This window comes from Lampetra fluviatilis, chromosome 73 (genome assembly GCF_964198595.1).
Source record: "Lampetra fluviatilis chromosome 73, kcLamFluv1.1, whole genome shotgun sequence".
In the NCBI taxonomy this organism is placed as follows: Eukaryota; Metazoa; Chordata; class Hyperoartia; order Petromyzontiformes; family Petromyzontidae; genus Lampetra; species Lampetra fluviatilis.
Window position 1 is genome coordinate 3,029,105 of NC_136347.1, and position 17,921 is coordinate 3,047,025.

Below are 17,921 nucleotides of genomic sequence, written 5' to 3' on the forward strand. Positions count from 1 at the left end.
GTCGCTGTGTGTGATGCAGTGTCACTGTGTGTGTCACTGTGTGTGTCACTGTGTGTGATGCAGTGTCACTGTGTGTGTCACTGTGTGTGTCACTGTGTGTGATGCAGTGTCACTGTGTGTGTCACTGTGTGTGTCGCTGTGTGTGATGCAGTGTCACTGTGTGTGTCACTGTGTGTGTCGCTGTGTGTGTCGCTGTGTGTGTCGCTGTGTGTGATGCAGTGTCACTGTGTGTGTCACTGTGTGTGTCACTGTGTGTGATGCAGTGTCACTGTGTGTGTCACTGTGTGTGTCGCTGTGTGTGTCACTGTGTGTGATGCAGTGTCACTGTGTGTGTCACTGTGTGTGTCGCTGTGTGTGTCGCTGTGTGTGTCGCTGTGTGTGATGCAGTGTCACTGTGTGTGTCACTGTGTGTGTCACTGTGTGTGATGCAGTGTCACTGTGTGTGTCACTGTGTGTGTCACTGTGTGTGTCGCTGTGTGTGTCACTGTGTGTGATGCAGTGTCACTGTGTGTGTCACTGTGTGTGTCACTGTGTGTGATGCAGTGTCACTGTGTGTGTCACTGTGTGTGTCACTGTGTGTGTCGCTGTGTGTGTCACTGTGTGTGTCGCTGTGTGTGTCACTGTGTGTGATGCAGTGTCACTGTGTGTGTCGCTGTGTGTGTCACTGTGTGTGATGCAGTGTCACTGTGTGTGTCACTGTGTGTGTCACTGTGTGTGTCGCTGTGTGTGTCACTGTGTGTGATGCAGTGTCACTGTGTGTGTCGCTGTGTGTGTCACTGTGTGTGATGCAGTGTCACTGTGTGTGTCACTGTGTGTGTCGCTGTGTGTGATGCAGTGTCACTGTGTGTGTCACTGTGTGTGTCGCTGTGTGTGTCGCTGTGTGTGTCGCTGTGTGTGATGCAGTGTCACTGTGTGTGTCACTGTGTGTGTCGCTGTGTGTGTCGCTGTGTGTGTCGCTGTGTGTGATGCAGTGTCACTGTGTGTGTCACTGTGTGTGTCACTGTGTGTGATGCAGTGTCACTGTGTGTGTCACTGTGTGTGTCGCTGTGTGTGTCACTGTGTGTGATGCAGTGTCACTGTGTGTGTCACTGTGTGTGTCGCTGTGTGTGTCGCTGTGTGTGTCGCTGTGTGTGATGCAGTGTCACTGTGTGTGTCACTGTGTGTGTCACTGTGTGTGATGCAGTGTCACTGTGTGTGTCACTGTGTGTGTCACTGTGTGTGTCGCTGTGTGTGTCACTGTGTGTGATGCAGTGTCACTGTGTGTGTCACTGTGTGTGTCACTGTGTGTGATGCAGTGTCACTGTGTGTGTCACTGTGTGTGTCACTGTGTGTGTCGCTGTGTGTGTCACTGTGTGTGTCGCTGTGTGTGTCACTGTGTGTGATGCAGTGTCACTGTGTGTGTCGCTGTGTGTGTCACTGTGTGTGATGCAGTGTCACTGTGTGTGTCACTGTGTGTGTCACTGTGTGTGTCGCTGTGTGTGTCACTGTGTGTGATGCAGTGTCACTGTGTGTGTCGCTGTGTGTGTCACTGTGTGTGATGCAGTGTCACTGTGTGTGTCACTGTGTGTGTCACTGTGTGTGATGCAGTGTCACTGTGTGTGTCACTGTGTGTGTCACTGTGTGTGATGCAGTGTCACTGTGTGTGTCACTGTGTGTGTCGCTGTGTGTGATGCAGTGTCGCTGTGTGTGCCACTGTGTGTGTCACTGTGTGTGTCGCTGTGTGTGTCACTGTGTGTGATGCAGTGTCACTGTGTGTGTCACTGTGTGTGTCGCTGTGTGTGATGCAGTGTCACTGTGTGTGTCACTGTGTGTGTGTCACTGTGTGTGATGCAGTGTCACTGTGTGTGTCACTGTGTGTGTCACTGTGTGTGATGCAGTGTCACTGTGTGTGTCACTGTGTGTGTCGCTGTGTGTGATGCAGTGTCACTGTGTGTGTCACTGTGTGTGTGTCACTGTGTGTGATGCAGTGTCGCTGTGTGTGCCACTGTGTGTGTCACTGTGTGTGATGCAGTGTCGCTGTGTGTGTCACTGTGTGTGTCACTGTGTGTGTCGCTGTGTGTGTCGCTGTGTGTGTCACTGTGTGTGATGCAGTGTCACTGTGTGTGTCACTGTGTGTGTGTCACTGTGTGTGATGCAGTGTCGCTGTGTGTGTCACTGTGTGTGTCACTGTGTGTGATGCAGTGTCACTGTGTGTGTCACTGTGTGTGTCACTGTGTGTGTCGCTGTGTGTGTCACTGTGTGTGATGCAGTGTCACTGTGTGTGTCACTGTGTGTGTGTCACTGTGTGTGTCACTGTGTGTGATGCAGTGTCACTGTGTGTGTCACTGTGTGTGATGCAGTGTCACTGTGTGTGATGCAGTGTCGCTGTGTGTGTCACTGTGTGTGTCACTGTGTGTGTCACTGTGTGTGATGCAGTGTCACTGTGTGTGATGCAGTGTCACTGTGTGTGTCACTGTGTGTGTCACTGTGTGTGATGCAGTGTCACTGTGTGTGATGCAGTGTCACTGTGTGTGTCACTGTGTGTGTCACTGTGTATGATGCAGTGTCACTGTGTGTGTCACTGTGTGTGTCACTGTGTGTGATGCAGTGTCACTGTGTGTGATGCAGTGTCACTGTGTGTGTCACTGTGTGTGTCACTGTGTGTGATGCAGTGTCGCTGTGTGTGTCACTGTGTGATGCAGTGTCACTGTGTGTGTCGCTGTGTGTGTCACTGTGTGTGTCACTGTGTGTGATGCAGTGTCACTGTGTGTGTCACTGTGTGTGATGCAGTGTCACTGTGTGTGTCACTGTGTGTGTCACTGTGTGTGATGCAGTGTCACTGTGTGTGTCACTGTGTGTGTCACTGTGTGTGTGTCACTGTGTGTGTCACTGTGTGTGATGCAGTGTCGCTGTGTGTGTCACTGTGTGTGTCACTGTGTGTGATGCAGTGTCACTGTGTGTGTCACTGTGTGTGTCACTGTGTGTGTGTCACTGTGTGTGTCACTGTGTGTGTCACTGTGTGTGATGCAGTGTCACTGTGTGTGTGTCACTGTGTGTGTCACTGTGTGTGATGCAGTGTCACTGTGTGTGTCACTGTGTGTGTCACTGTGTGTGTGTCACTGTGTGTGTCACTGTGTGTGATGCAGTGTCGCTGTGTGTGTCACTGTGTGTGTGTCACTGTGTGTGTCACTGTGTGTGTCACTGTGTGTGATGCAGTGTCACTGTGTGTGTCACTGTGTGTGTGTCACTGTGTGTGTCACTGTGTGTGATGCAGTGTCACTGTGTGTGTCACTGTGTGTGTGTCACTGTGTGTGTCGCTGTGTGTGATGCAGTGTCACTGTGTGTGTCACTGTGTGTGTCACTGTTGTGTGTGTCACTGTGTGTGTCACTGTGTGTGATGCAGTGTCACTGTGTGTGTCACTGTGTGTGTCACTGTGTGTGTCACTGTGTGTGATGCAGTGTCACTGTGTGTGTCACTTGTGTGTGATGCAGTGTCACTGTGTGTGTCACTGTGTGTGTGTCACTGTGTGTGTCGCTGTGTGTGTCACTGTGTGTGTCACTGTGTGTGATGCAGTGTCACTGTGTGTGTCCACTGTGTGTGATGCAGTGTTCACTGTGTGTGTCACTGTGTGTCTCACTGTGTGTGTCACTGTGTGTGTCACTGTGTGTGTCACTGTGTGTGTCGCTGTGTGTGTCACTGTGTGTGATGCAGTGTCAGTGTCACTGTGTGTGTCACTGTGTGTGTCACTGTGTGTGTCACTGTGTGTGATGCAGTGTCACTGTGTGTGTCACTGTGTGTGTCACTGTGTGTGTCACTGTGTGTGTCACTGTGTGTGATGCAGTGTCACTGTGTGTGTCACTGTGTGTGATGCAGTGTCGCTGTGTGTGTCACTGTGTGTGTCACTGTGTGATGCAGTGTCACTGTGTGTGTCACTGTGTGTGTCGCTGTGTGTGTCACTGTGTGTGTCACTGTGTGTGTCACTGTGTGTGTCACTGTGTGTGTCGCTGTGTGTGTCACTGTGTGTGTCACTGTGTGTGTCACTGTGTGATGCAGTGTCGCTGTGTGTGTCGCTGTGTGTGTCACTGTGTGTGTCACTGTGTGTGTCACTGTGTGTGTCACTGTGTGTGTCACTGTGTGTGTCGCTGTGTGTGTCACTGTGTGTGTCACTGTGTGTGATGCAGTGTCGCTGTGTGTGTCACTGTGTGTGTCACTGTGTGATGCAGTGTCGCTGTGTGTGTCGCTGTGTGTGTCACTGTGTGTGTCACTGTGTGTGTCACTGTGTGTGTCACTGTGTGTGATGCAGTGTCACTGTGTGTGTCACTGTGTGTGTCACTGTGTGATGCAGTGTCACTGTGTGTGTCACTGTGTGTGTCACTGTGTGTGATGCAGTGTCACTGTGTGTGTCACTGTGTGTGTCACTGTGTGATGCAGTGTCACTGTGTGTGTCACTGTGTGTGTCACTGTGTGTGATGCAGTGTCACTGTGTGTGTCACTGTGTGTGTCACTGTGTGTGTCACTGTGTGTGATGCAGTGTCACTGTGTGTGATGCAGTGTCACTGTGTGTGTCACTGTGTGTGTCACTGTGTGTGTCACTGTGTGTGATGCAGTGTCACTGTGTGTGTCACTGTGTGTGATGCAGTGTCACTGTGTGATGCAGTGTCGCTGTGTGTGTCACTGTGTGTGTCACTGTGTGTGATGCAGTGTCGCTGTGTGTGTCACTGTGTGTGTCACTGTGTGTGTCACTGTGTGTGATGCAGTGTCACTGTGTGTGTCACTGTGTGTGATGCAGTGTCACTGTGTGTGTCACTGTGTGTGTGTGTCACTGTGTGTGTCACTGTGTGTGTCACTGTGTGTGATGCAGTGTCACTGTGTGTGTCACTGTGTGTGATGCAGTGTCACTGTGTGTGTCACTGTGTGTGTCACTGTGTGATGCAGTGTCACTGTGTGTGTCGCTGTGTGTGTCGCTGTGTGTGTCACTGTGTGTGTCACTGTGTGTGATGCAGTGTCACTGTGTGTCACTGTGTGTGTCACTGTGTGTGTCACTGTGTGTGTCACTGTGTGTGATGCAGTGTCGCTGTGTGTGTCACTGTGTGTGATGCAGTGTCGCTGTGTGTGTCACTGTGTGATGCAGTGTCACTGTGTGTGTGTGTGTCACTGTGTGTGTGTGTCTGTGTGTGTCAGTGTGTCACTGTGTGTGTGTGTGTCACTGTGTGTGTGTGTCACTGTGTGTGTCAGTGTGTCACTGTGTGTGTGTGTCACTGTGTGTGTGTGTCACTGTGTGTGTGTGTCACTGTGTGTGTGTGTGTGTCACTGTGTGTCAGTGTGTCTGTGTGTGTCTGTGTGTGTCACTGTGTGTCAGTGTGTCTGTGTGTGTCTGTGTGTGTGTCACTGTGTGTGTGTCACTGTGTGTGTCACTGTGTGTGTCACTGTGTGTGTGTGTGTCACTGTGTGTGTCACTGTGTGTGTGTGTCACTGTGTGTGTGTGTCACTGTGTGTGTGTGTGTCAGTGTGTGTGTGTCACTGTGTGTGTGTATCACTGTGTGTGTGTCACTGTGTGTGTGTCTCACTGTGTGTGTGTCTCACTGTGTGTGTGTCACTGTGTGTGTGTCACTGTGTGTGTGTCTCACTGTGTGTGTGTCACTGTGTGTGTGTGTCTCACTGTGTGTGTGTCACTGTGTGTGTGTGTCACTGTGTGTGTGTCACTGTGTGTGTGTCTCACTGTGTGTGTGTCACTGTGTGTGTGTCACTGTGTGTGTGTGTCACTGTGTGTGTGTCACTGTGTGTGTGTCTCACTGTGTGTGTGTCTCACTGTGTGTGTGTCACTGTGTGTGTGTCTCACTGTGTGTGTGTCACTGTGTGTGTGTGTCACTGTGTGTGTGTGTCACTGTGTGTGTGTCACTGTGTGTGTGTCTCACTGTGTGTGTGTCACTGTGTGTGTGTCACTGTGTGTGTGTGTCACTGTGTGTGTGTGTGTCACTGTGTGTGTGTCACTGTGTGTGTGTGTCTCACTGTGTGTGTCTCACTGTGTGTGTGTGTCACTGTGTGTGTGTGTCACTGTGTGTGTGTCACTGTGTGTGTGTGTCACTGTGTGTGTGTCACTGTGTGTGTGTGTCACTGTGTGTGTGTCACTGTGTGTGTGTCAGTGTGTGATGCAGTGTCTGTGGCCACACGCTAAGTGAGAAGGCGGTGACAAGGCAATACATAGCCCAGCGTGGGGGGGCTGATAGTGGTGGGGCTGATAGTGGGGGGGGGGGCTGATAGTGGGGGGGGGCTGATAGTGGGGGGGGGGCTGATAGTGGGGGGGGGGGGTTGAGAGTGGTGGGGGGGGTGAGAGTGGGGGGTGTGAGAGTGGGGGGGCGGTTGATAGTGGTGGGGGGGAGGGGTTGAGAGTGGGAGGAGGGTTGATAGTGGTGGGGGTGAGAGGGGGGGGGTTGAGAGTGGGGGGGGGGGGTTGAGAGTGGTGGGGGGGGGGGTGAGAGTGGGGGGTGTGAGAGTGGGGGGGGGGGCGGTTGATAGTGGTGGGGGGGAGGGGTTGAGAGTGGGAGGAGGGTTGATAGTGGTGAGGGTGAGAGTGGGGGGGGGGGGTTGAGAGTGGGGGGGGTGAGAGTGGGGGGGGGGTTGAGAGTGGGGGGGGGCGGTTGATAGTGATGGGGGTGAGAGTGGGGGGGGGTTGAGAGTGGGGGGGGGCGGTTGATAGTGGTGGGGGTGAGAGTGGGGGGGGGGGTGAGAGTGGGGGGGGGGTTGAGAGTGGGGGGGGGGCGGTTGATAGTGATGGGGGTGAGAGTGGGGGGGGGGGGTTGAGAGTGGGGGGGCGGCGGTTGATAGTGGTGGGGGTGAGAGTGGGGGGTGTGAGAGTGGGGGGGGGGGTTGAGAGTGGGAGGAGGGTTGATAGTGGTGGGGGTGAGAGTGGGGGGGGGTTGAGAGTGGGGGGGGGTTGAGAGTGGTGGTGGGGGGGTTGATAGTGGGGGGGGGGGGCTGATAGTGGGGGGGGGGGTCACGTTACCCCGCACATCCCCCCGGGAGGATCTCATGAATCTCACCCGTAGAGGCACAAATCAGCGGTGGGGGGGGGACAAGTGACTCCCTCTGTGTGTGGTGTGTGTGTGTAGTGTGTGTGTGGTGTGTGTGTAGTGTGTGTGTGGTGTGTGTGTGGTGTGTGTGTGGTGTGTGTGTGTAGTGTGTGTGTGTGGTGTGTGTGTGGTGTGTGTGTGTAGTGTGGTGTGGTGTGTGTGTGGTGTGTGTGTGTAGTGTGGTGTGTGTGTGTGGTGTGTGGTGTGTGTAGTGTGTAGTGTGTGTTGTGTGTGTGTAGTGTGTGTAGTGTGTGTTGTGTGTGTGTGTAGTGTGTGTGTGGTGTGTGGTGTGTGTAGTGTGTGTGTAGTGTGTGTTGTGTGTGTGTGTAGTGTGTGTGTGTGGTGTGTGGTGTGTGTAGTGTGTAGTGTGTTGTGTGTGTGTGTAGTGTGTGTTGTGTGTGTGTGTGGTGTGTGTGTGTGTGTGTGTGTGGTGTGTGTGTGTGTGTGTGTGTGTGGTGTGTGTGTGTGTGGTGTGTGTGGTGTGTGTGTGTGGTGTGTGTGTGTGTAGTGTGTGTGTGTAGTGTGTGTGGTGTGTAGTGTGTGTGTGGTGTGTGTGTAGTGTGTGTGTGGTGTGTGTGTGGTGTGTGTGTGTGTAGTGTGTGTGTGTAGTGTGTGTGGTGTGTAGTGTGTGTGTGGTGTGTGTGTGTTGTGTGTGTGTGTAGTGTGTGTGTGGTGTGTGTGGTGTGTGTGTAGTGTGTGTGTGGTGTGTGTGTTGTGTGTGTGTAGTGTGTGTGTAGTGTGTGTGTGTGGTGTGTGTGTGTGGTGTGTGTGTGGTGTGTGTGTGGTGTGTGTGTGTTGTGTTAGTGTATGTGGTGTGTGTGTGGTGTGTGTGTGGTGTGTGTGGTGTGTGTGTGTTGTGTGTGTCTGTCTTGTGTGTGTTTGTCTGTGTTTGTCTGTGTGTGTCTGTGTGTGTTTGTCTGTGTGTGTCTGTGTGTGTATCTGTGTGTGTGTGTCTGTGTGTGTGTCTGTGTGTGTCTGTGTGTGTTTGTCTGTCTGTGTGTGTGTCTGTGTGTGTGCCTGTGTGTCTGTCTGCGTGTATGTGTCTATGTGTGTGTGTCTGTGTGTGTGTGTTTGTGTGTCTGTGTGTGTGTCTGTGTGTGTTTGTCTGTGTGTGTCTGTGTGTGTGTATCTGTGTGTGTGTGTCTGTGTCTATGTTTGTGTGTGTCTGTGTGTGTCTGTGTGTGTCTGTGCGTATGTGTGTGTGCCTGTGTGTATGTGTGTGTGTCTGTGTGTGTGCCTATGTGTGTGTATCTGTGTGTGTGTCTGTGTCTGTTTGTGTGTGTCTGTGTGTGTCTGTGTGTAGCTGTGTGTGTGTCTGTGTGTGTAGCTGTGTGTGTGTGTGTGTCTGTGTGTGTCTGTGTGTCTGTGTGTGTAGCTGTGTGTGTGTGTCTGTGTGTGTAGCTGTGTGTGTGTAGTGCTGTGTGTGTGTGTAGTGCTGTGTGTGTGTAGTGCTGTGTGTGTGTGTAGTGATGTGTGTGTGTAGTGTGTGTGTAGTGCTGTGTGTGTGTGTAGTGCTGTGTGTGCAGTGTGTGTGTAGTGTGTGTTGTGTGTGTGTAGTGTGTGTTGTGTGTGTGTGTAGTGTGTGTGTGGTGTGTGGTGTGTGTAGTGTGTGTGTAGTGTGTGTTGTGTGTGTGTGTAGTGTGTGTGTGTGGTGTGTGGTGTGTGTAGTGTGTAGTGTGTTGTGTGTGTGTGTAGTGTGTGTTGTGTGTGTGGTGTGTGTGTGTGGTGTGTGTGGTGTGTGTGTGGTGTGTGTGGTGTGTGTGTGTGTAGTGTGTGTGTGTAGTGTGTGTGGTGTGTTGTGTGTGTGTGGTGTGTGTGTAGTGTGTGTGTGGTGTGTGTGTGTGGTGTGTGTGTGTGTAGTGTGTGTGTGTAGTGTGTGTGGTGTGTAGTGTGTGTGTGGTGTGTGTGTTGTGTGTGTGTGTAGTGTGTGTGTGGTGTGTGTGGTGTGTGTGTAGTGTGTGTGTGTGGTGTGTGTGTTGTGTGTGTGTAGTGTGTGTGTGTGTGTGTGTGTGGTGTGTGTGTGTGGTGTGTGTGTGGTGTGTGTGTGGTGTGTGTGTGGTGTGTGTGTGTTGTGTTAGTGTATGTGGTGTGTGTGTGGTGTGTGTGTGGTGTGTGTGGTGTGTGTGTGTTGTGTGTGTCTGTCTTGTGTGTGTTTGTCTGTGTTTGTCTGTGTGTGTCTGTGTGTGTTTGTCTGTGTGTGTCTGTGTGTGTATCTGTGTGTGTGTGTCTGTGTGTGTGTCTGTGTGTGTCTGTGTGTGTTTGTCTGTCTGTGTGTGTGTCTGTGTGTGTGCCTGTGTGTCTGTCTGCGTGTATGTGTCTATGTGTGTGAGTCTGTGTGTGTGTGTTTGTGTGTCTGTGTGTGTGTCTGTGTGTGTTTGTCTGTGTGTGTCTGTGTGTGTGTGTCTGTGTGTGTGTGTCTGTGTCTATGTTTGTGTGTGTCTGTGTGTGTCTGTGTGTGTCTGTGCGTATGTGTGTGTGCCTGTGTGTATGTGTGTGTGTCTGTGTGTGTGCCTATGTGTGTGTATCTGTGTGTGTGTCTGTGTCTGTTTGTGTGTGTCTGTGTGTGTCTGTGTGTAGCTGTGTGTGTGTCTGTGTGTGTAGCTGTGTGTGTGTGTGTGTCTGTGTGTGTCTGTGTGTCTGTGTGTGTAGCTGTGTGTGTGTGTCTGTGTGTGTAGCTGTGTGTGTGTAGTGCTGTGTGTGTGTGTAGTGCTGTGTGTGTGTAGTGCTGTGTGTGTGTGTAGTGCTGTGTGTGTGTAGTGTGTGTGTAGTGCTGTGTGTGTGTGTAGTGCTGTGTGTGCAGTGTGTGTGTAGTGTGTGTGTAGTGTGTGTGTAGTGCTGTGTGTGTGTAGTTCTGTGTGTGTAGTGTGTGTAGTGTGTGTGTAGTGTGTGTGTGTAGTTTTGTGTGTGTGTAGTGCTGTGTGTGTGCTGTGTGTGCAGTGTGTGTGTGTGTAGTGCTGTGTGTGTGCTGTGTGTGCAGTGTGTGTGCAGTGTGTGTGCAGTGTGTGTGTAGTGTGTGTGTAGTTCTGTGTGTGTAGTGTGTGTGTAGTGTGTGTGTAGTGCTGTGTGTGTGTAGTGTGTGTGTGTAGTTTTGTGTGTGTAGTGCTGTGTGTGTGCTGTGTGTGCAGTGTGTGTGTGTAGTTCTGTGTGTGTGTGTAGTTTTGTGGCAGGGTCCTAATGAATGATGATTAAGTGAATTTTCATTGGACTCCCGCTTAAGTAATTGGGACTTAATTGAAATTGAGGATTTTCTCTCTCCCCCTTCCCTTCCTACTCTTCTGTCCTCGAGTAAATTAGCAGCGTGTCTGCGTGTGTGTGTCAGTGTGTGTGTGTGTCAGTGTGTGTGTGTGTGTGTCAGTGTGCGCGTGTTACTGTCAGTGTGCGCGTGTCAGTGTGTGTGTGTGTCAGTGTGCGCGTGTTACTGTCAGTGTGTGTGTGTCAGTGTGTCTGTGTGTGTGTCAGTGTGCGCGTGTTACTGTCAGTGTGTGTGTGTCAGTGTGTGTGTGTGTCAGTGTGTGTGTGTCAGTGTGTGTGTGTCAGTGTGTGTGTGTCAGTGTGTGCGCGTGTTAGTGTGCATGTGTCAGTGTGTGTGTGTCAGTGTGCGCGTGACTGCGTGTGTGTGTGTCAGTGTGTGTGTGTCAGTGTGCGTGTGTCAGTGTGTGTGTGTCAGTGTGCGCGTGACTGCGTGTGTGTGTGTCAGTGTGTGTGTGTCAGTGTGTGTGTGACTGCGTGTGCGTGTGTCAGTGTGTGTGTGTCAGTGTGCGCGTGACTGCGTGTGTGTGTGTCAGTGTGTGTGTGTCAGTGTGTGTGTGACTGCGTGTGTGTGTGTCAGTGTGTGTGTGTCAGTGTGCGCGTGACTGCGTGTGTGTGTGTGTGTCAGTGTGTGTGTCAGTGTGCGCGTGACTGCGTGTGCGTGTGTCAGTGTGTGTGTGTCAGTGTGCGCGTGACTGCGTGTGCGTGTGTCAGTGTGTGTGTGTCAGTGTGTGCGCGTGTTAGTGTGTGTGTGTCAGTGTGTGCGCGTGTTAGTGTGTGCGTGTTAGTGTGTGTGTGTCAGTGTGCGCGTGACTGCGTGTGTGTGTCAGTGTGTGTGTGTCAGTGTGCGCGTGTTAGTGTGCGTGTGTCAGTGTGTGTGTGTCAGTGTGTGCGCGTGACTGCGTGTGTGTGTGTTAGCGTGTGTGTCAGTGTGTGCGCGTGTTAGTGTGTGTGTGTCAGTGTGCGCATGACTGCGTGTGTGTGTGTCAGTGTGTGTGTGTCAGTGTGTGCGTGTTAGTGTCCGTGTGTCAGTGTGTGCGCGTGTTAGTGTGTGTGTGTCAGTGTGTGTGTGTCAGTGTGTGCGTGACTGCGTGTGTGTGTGTGTCAGTGTGTGCGCGTATCAGTGTGTGTGTGTTAGCGTGTGTGTGTGTCAGTGTGTGTGCCACTGTGTGTCTGTGTGTGTCTGTGTGTGTCACTGTGTGTGTGTGTCAGTGTGTGTGTCACTGTGTGTCTGTGTGTGTGTCTGTGTGTGTTTCAGTGTCACTGTGTGTGTGTGTGTCACTGTGTGTGTGTGTGTGTGTCACTGTGTGTGTCACTGTGTGTGTGTGATGCAGTGTGTGTCACTGTGTGTGTGATGCAGTGTGTCAGTGTGTGTGTGTCACTGTGTGTGTGTGTCAGTGTGTTTCACTGTGTGTGTGTCAGTGTGTGTGTCACTGTGTGTGTGTCACTGTGTGTGTGTCACTGTGTGTTAGTGTCTGCGTGTGTCAGTGTGTGTCAGTGTGTGTCAGTGTCTGTGCGCGTCTGTGTGTGTGCGTGTTAGCGTGTGTCAGTGTGTGCGTGTCTGCGCCTGTCTGTGTTAGTGTCTGTGTGTGTCTGTGCCTGCATGCGTGCGACTGTGTCTGCGTGTGTGTCTGTCTGTGCGGTAGTGGGGAGTGGTGGGTGTAGTGGTTAGCGCCGCGCTACGAACCCGGCGACCCGAGTTCGGTTCCCGCTCACGGCCAACACCGCCGGTGACGATTATCTGAACCGGCCCTGGGCCTCCCCTAGGTCGACTCAGCCTCAAATGAGTAGCTGGAGTAGTAGCGGTGGTGTAGTAGCGGTGGTGTAGTAGTGAACATCGCTAGCACTGGGGGAGAGACAAAGGCGGCCGGGCGTGGTGGTGCTGGCCACCCACCCCCTCTGTGTGTGTAGCCACAGTGCCGGTAGCCTTCATAGGTAGCGCTGCTAACAGCACTTGACCATACAGGCTGCTAGGAGCTACATGGGGGATCTTTGTCTTTGTCCGCAGATGCATCACCATCACTGCTCATCATTAAATACCAATCACCGAGCCATCGCTCCCACCACCACCACCACCACCATAATCATCACCACCGCCACCACCACCACCACCGCCACCACCATAATCATCACCACCGCCACCACCACCACCGCCACCACCATAATCATCATCACCACCACCACCACCACCATAATCATCACCACCGCCACCACCACCACCGCCACCACCATAATCATCACCACCGCCACCACTACCACCGCCACCACCATAATCATCATCACCACCACCACCACCACCATAATCATCACCACCGCCACCACCACCACCGCCACCACCATAATCATCATCATCATCATCGCTCCCACCACCACCACCACCGCCGCCACCACCACCATAATCATCGCCACCACCACCACCACCACCACAATCATCATCACCACCACCACCACCATAATCATCATCACCACCACCACCGTCACCACCACCGCCACCACCACCACCATAATCATCATCACCACCACCACCACCATAATCATCATCACCACCACCACCGCCGCCACCACCGCCACCACCACCACCATAATCATCATCACCACCACCACCGTCACCACCACCGCCACCACCACCACCATAATCATCATCACCACCACCACCGCCGCCACCACCGCCACCACCACCACCATAATCATCATCACCACCACCACCACCGTCACCACCACCGCCACCACCACCACCATAATCATCATCACCACCACCACCGTCACCAACACCGCCACCACCGCCACCATAATCAGCATCACCACCACCACCGTCACCACCACCGCCACCACCACCACCATAATCATCATCACCACCACCACCACCATAATCAGCATCACCACCACCACCACCGTCACCACCACCGCCACCGCCACCACCATAATCATCATCACCACCACCACCACCACCACCATAATCAGCATCACCACCACCACTGTCACCACCACCGCCACCACCACCACCATAATCAGCATCATCACCACCACTGTCACCACCACCGCCACCACCACCACCATAATCAGCATCATCACCGCCACCACCATAATCAGCATCATCACTGCCACCATCACCGCCACCACCACCATAATCATCGCCACCACCACCAACACCACCATAATCATCATCACCACCACCACCACCACCATAATCATCATCACCACCACCACCGTCACCACCACCGCCACCGCCACCACCACCACCATAATCATCGCCACCACCACCACCACCACCACAATCATCATCACCACCACCACCACCATAATCATCATCACCACCACCACCGTCACCACCACCGCCACCACCACCACCATAATCAGCATCACCACCACCACCATAATCAGCATCACCACCACCACCACCACCATAATCAGCATCACCACCACCGTCACCACCACCGCCACCACCACCACCATAATCATCATCACCACCACCACCACCATAATCAGCATCACCACCACCACCACCATAATCAGCATCACTACCACCACCACCACCATAATCAGCATCACCACCACCACCACCGCCACCGCCGCCACCACCACCACCACCACCATCACCACCACCATCATCACCACCACCACCGTCACCACCACCGCCACCATAATCAGCATCACCACCACCACCACCATAATCAGCATCACCACCGCCACCACCACCACCGCCACCACCACCACCATAATCATCATCACCACCACCACCGCCGCCACCACCGCCACCACCACCACCATAATCATCATCACCACCACCACCACCGTCACCACCACCGCCACCACCACCACCATAATCATCATCACCACCACCACCGTCACCAACACCGCCACCACCGCCACCATAATCAGCATCACCACCACCACCGTCACCACCACCGCCACCACCACCACCATAATCATCATCACCACCACCACCACCATAATCAGCATCACCACCACCACCACCGTCACCACCACCGCCACCGCCACCACCATAATCATCATCACCACCACCACCACCACCACCATAATCAGCATCACCACCACCACTGTCACCACCACCGCCACCACCACCACCATAATCAGCATCATCACCACCACTGTCACCACCACCGCCACCACCACCACCATAATCAGCATCATCACCGCCACCACCATAATCAGCATCATCACTGCCACCATCACCGCCACCACCACCATAATCATCGCCACCACCACCAACACCACCATAATCATCATCACCACCACCACCACCACCATAATCATCATCACCACCACCACCGTCACCACCACCGCCACCGCCACCACCACCACCATAATCATCGCCACCACCACCACCACCACCACAATCATCATCACCACCACCACCACCATAATCATCATCACCACCACCACCGTCACCACCACCGCCACCACCACCACCATAATCAGCATCACCACCACCACCATAATCAGCATCACCACCACCACCACCACCATAATCAGCATCACCACCACCGTCACCACCACCGCCACCACCACCACCATAATCATCATCACCACCACCACCACCATAATCAGCATCACCACCACCACCACCATAATCAGCATCACTACCACCACCACCACCATAATCAGCATCACCACCACCACCACCGCCACCGCCGCCACCACCACCACCACCACCATCACCACCACCATCATCACCACCACCACCGTCACCACCACCGCCACCATAATCAGCATCACCACCACCACCACCATAATCAGCATCACCACCGCCACCACCACCACCACCATAATCATCGCCACCACCACCACCACCATAATCATCATCACCACCACCACCACCATAATCATCATCACCACCACCACCACCGCCACCACCATCATCGCAACCACCACCACCACCACCACCACCGCCACCACCATAATCATCATCGCCACCACCACCACCACCACCGCGACCATCATCATCATCACCACCACCACCACCACCGCCACCACCGCCACCATCATCATCATCACCTACCATCACAGCCTCGCCACCGTCAATATTCATCAGCTTTCGTTTCGTTTCCTCATTCCGCCAGGAGTCTCAAGACTCGCTGAGCAGGAGGCGTCTGGCCCAGGTGGTGTACGCAGTAGGGACGGGGGGGGGGGGCGGGGTGAGTGAGCGGGTGAGTGGGCGAGCGGGTGAGTGAGCGTGCGGGTGAGCGAGTGGGTGAGTGAGCGGATGAGTGAGTGTGCGGGTGAGTGAGTGTGCGGGTGAGTAAGTGGGTGAGTGAGTGTGCGAGTGAGCGGGTGAGCGTGTGGATGAGTGAGTGTGCGGGTGAGTGAGTGGATGAGTGAGTGGATGAGTGAGTGAGTGGATGAGTGAGTGTGCGGGTGAGTGAGCAGGTGAGTGAGTGTGCGAGTGAGCGGGTGAGCGTGTGGATGGGTGAGTGTGCGGGTGAGTGAGTGGATGAGTGAGTGGATGAGTGAGTGAGCGGGTGAGTGAGTGTGCGGGTGAGTGAGCAGGTGAGTGAGTGTGCGAGTGAGCGTGTGGATGAGTGGATGGGTGAGTGTGCGGGTGAGTGAGTGTGTGTGTGAGTGAGCGGATGAGTGAGCGAACGGGTGAGTGGATGAGTGAGTGTGCGGGTGAGTGAGTGAGTGTGTGTGTGAGCGGATGAGTGAGCGAACGGGTGAGTGGATGAGTGAGTGTGCGGGTGAGTGAGTGAGTGTGTGTGTGAGCGGATGAGTGAGCGAACGGGTGAGTGGATGAGTGAGTGTGCGGGTGAGTGAGTGTGTGTGTGAGTGAGCGGATGAGTGAGTGTGCGGGTGAGTGAGTGTGTGTGTGTGAGCGGATGAGTGAGCGAACGGGTGAGTGGATGAGTGAGTGTGCGGGTGAGTGAGTGGATGAGCAAGCAGGTGAGTGAGTGGATCAGTGAGTGTGCGGGTGAGTGACTGTGTGTGTGAGTGAGCGGGTGAGTGAGTGTGCGGGTGAGTGGGTGAGCGGATGAGTGAGTGTGCGGATGAGTGAGTGAGCAGCTGAGCGTGCGGATGAGTGAGTGGATGAGCGAGCAGGTGAATGAGTGTGCGGATGAGAGAGCGAGTGAGCGGTTGAGTGAGTGACTGTTGAATGAGTGAGTGAGTGGATGAGTGTGCGTGTCCGTGCGTGTGCGTGCGTGTGCGCGCGTGCGTGCCCATGCGTGTGTGTGCGTGCCCGTGTGTGTGCGTGTGTGTGTGTGTGCGTGCCCGTGCGTGCGTGCACCTGTACGGAGCCGTTGTGAGCGATGAGTTGGTTCTTCATCTCCTCGCTCCACAAGCCTCGCTCCGTGAGGTCCTTCAGCAGGTGCGGGTTCACGACCTGACACAAGCGGACCAGCGTTACCACGGCAACGTCGGACCCCCCGTTGCCGCGGCAACGTCACCCGCGGAGGGCTCGGGTCTGGGTGTCTCTCTCTCTCAGGGGGTTCACGATGGCCGTGTCGGAGACACTGAGACCCTGGGTCTGGGTGTCTCTCTCTCTCTCTCAGGGGGTTCACGATGGCCGTGTCGGAGACACCGAGACCCTGGGTCTGGGTGTCTCTCTCTCTCAGGGGGTTCACGATGGCCGTGTCGGAGACACTGAGACCCTGGGTCTGGGTGTCTCTCTCTCTCAGGGGGTTCACGATGGCCGTGTCGGAGACACTGAGACCCTGGGTCTGGGTGTCTCTCTCTCTCTCTCAGGGGGTTCACGATGGCCGTGTCGGAGACACCGAGACCCTGGGTCTGGGTGTCTCTCTCTCTCAGGGGGTTCACGATGGCCGTGTCGGAGACACTGAGACCCTGGGTCTGGGTGTCTCTCTCTCTCAGGGGGTTCACGATGGCCGTGTCGGAGACACTGAGACCCTGGGTCTGGGTGTCTCTCTCTCTCTCAAGGGGTTCACGATGGCCGTGTCGGAGACACTGAGACCCTGGGTCTGGGTGTCTCTCTCTCTCTCAGGGGGTTCACGATGGCCGTGTCGGAGACACTGAGACCCTGGGTCTGGGTGTCTCTCTCTCTCTCTCAGGGGGTTCACGATGGCCGTGTCGGAGACACGGAGACCCTGGGTCTGGGTGTCTCTGTCTCTCTCAGGGGGTTCACGATGGCCGTGTCGGAGACACTGAGACCCTGGGTCTGGGTGTCTCTCTCTCTCAGGGGGTTCACGATGGCCGTGTCGGAGACACTGAGACCCTGGGTCTGGGTGTCTCTCTCTCTCTCTCAGGGGGTTCACGATGGCCGTGTCGGAGACACCGAGACCCTGGGTCTGGGTGTCTCTCTCTCTCAGGGGGTTCACGATGGCCGTGTCGGAGACACTGAGACCCTGGGTCTGGGTGTCTCTCTCTCTCAGGGGGTTCACGATGGCCGTGTCGGAGACACTGAGACCCTGGGTCTGGGTGTCTCTCTCTCTCTCAAGGGGTTCACGATGGCCGTGTCGGAGACACTGAGACCCTGGGTCTGGGTGTCTCTCTCTCTCTCAGGGGGTTCACGATGGCCGTGTCGGAGACACTGAGACCCTGGGTCTGGGTGTCTCTCTCTCTCTCTCAGGGGGTTCACGATGGCCGTGTCGGAGACACCGAGACCCTGGGTCTGGGTGTCTCTCTCTCTCAGGGGGTTCACGATGGCCGTG

The 17,921-nt window shown here is 54.4% G+C and overlaps 1 protein-coding gene across 1 annotated transcript in view; it reads right to left on the reverse strand.

The window, feature by feature from the left end:
- LOC144953293 (ribonucleoside-diphosphate reductase large subunit-like) overlaps positions 1-17,921 on the reverse strand; it is an 84,149-nt gene that overhangs the window by 20,012 nt on the left and 46,216 nt on the right. The window contains 1 exon segment of the mRNA XM_078883864.1: positions 16,541-16,636. Coding sequence (XP_078739990.1) covers positions 16,541-16,636 — 96 coding nt within the window.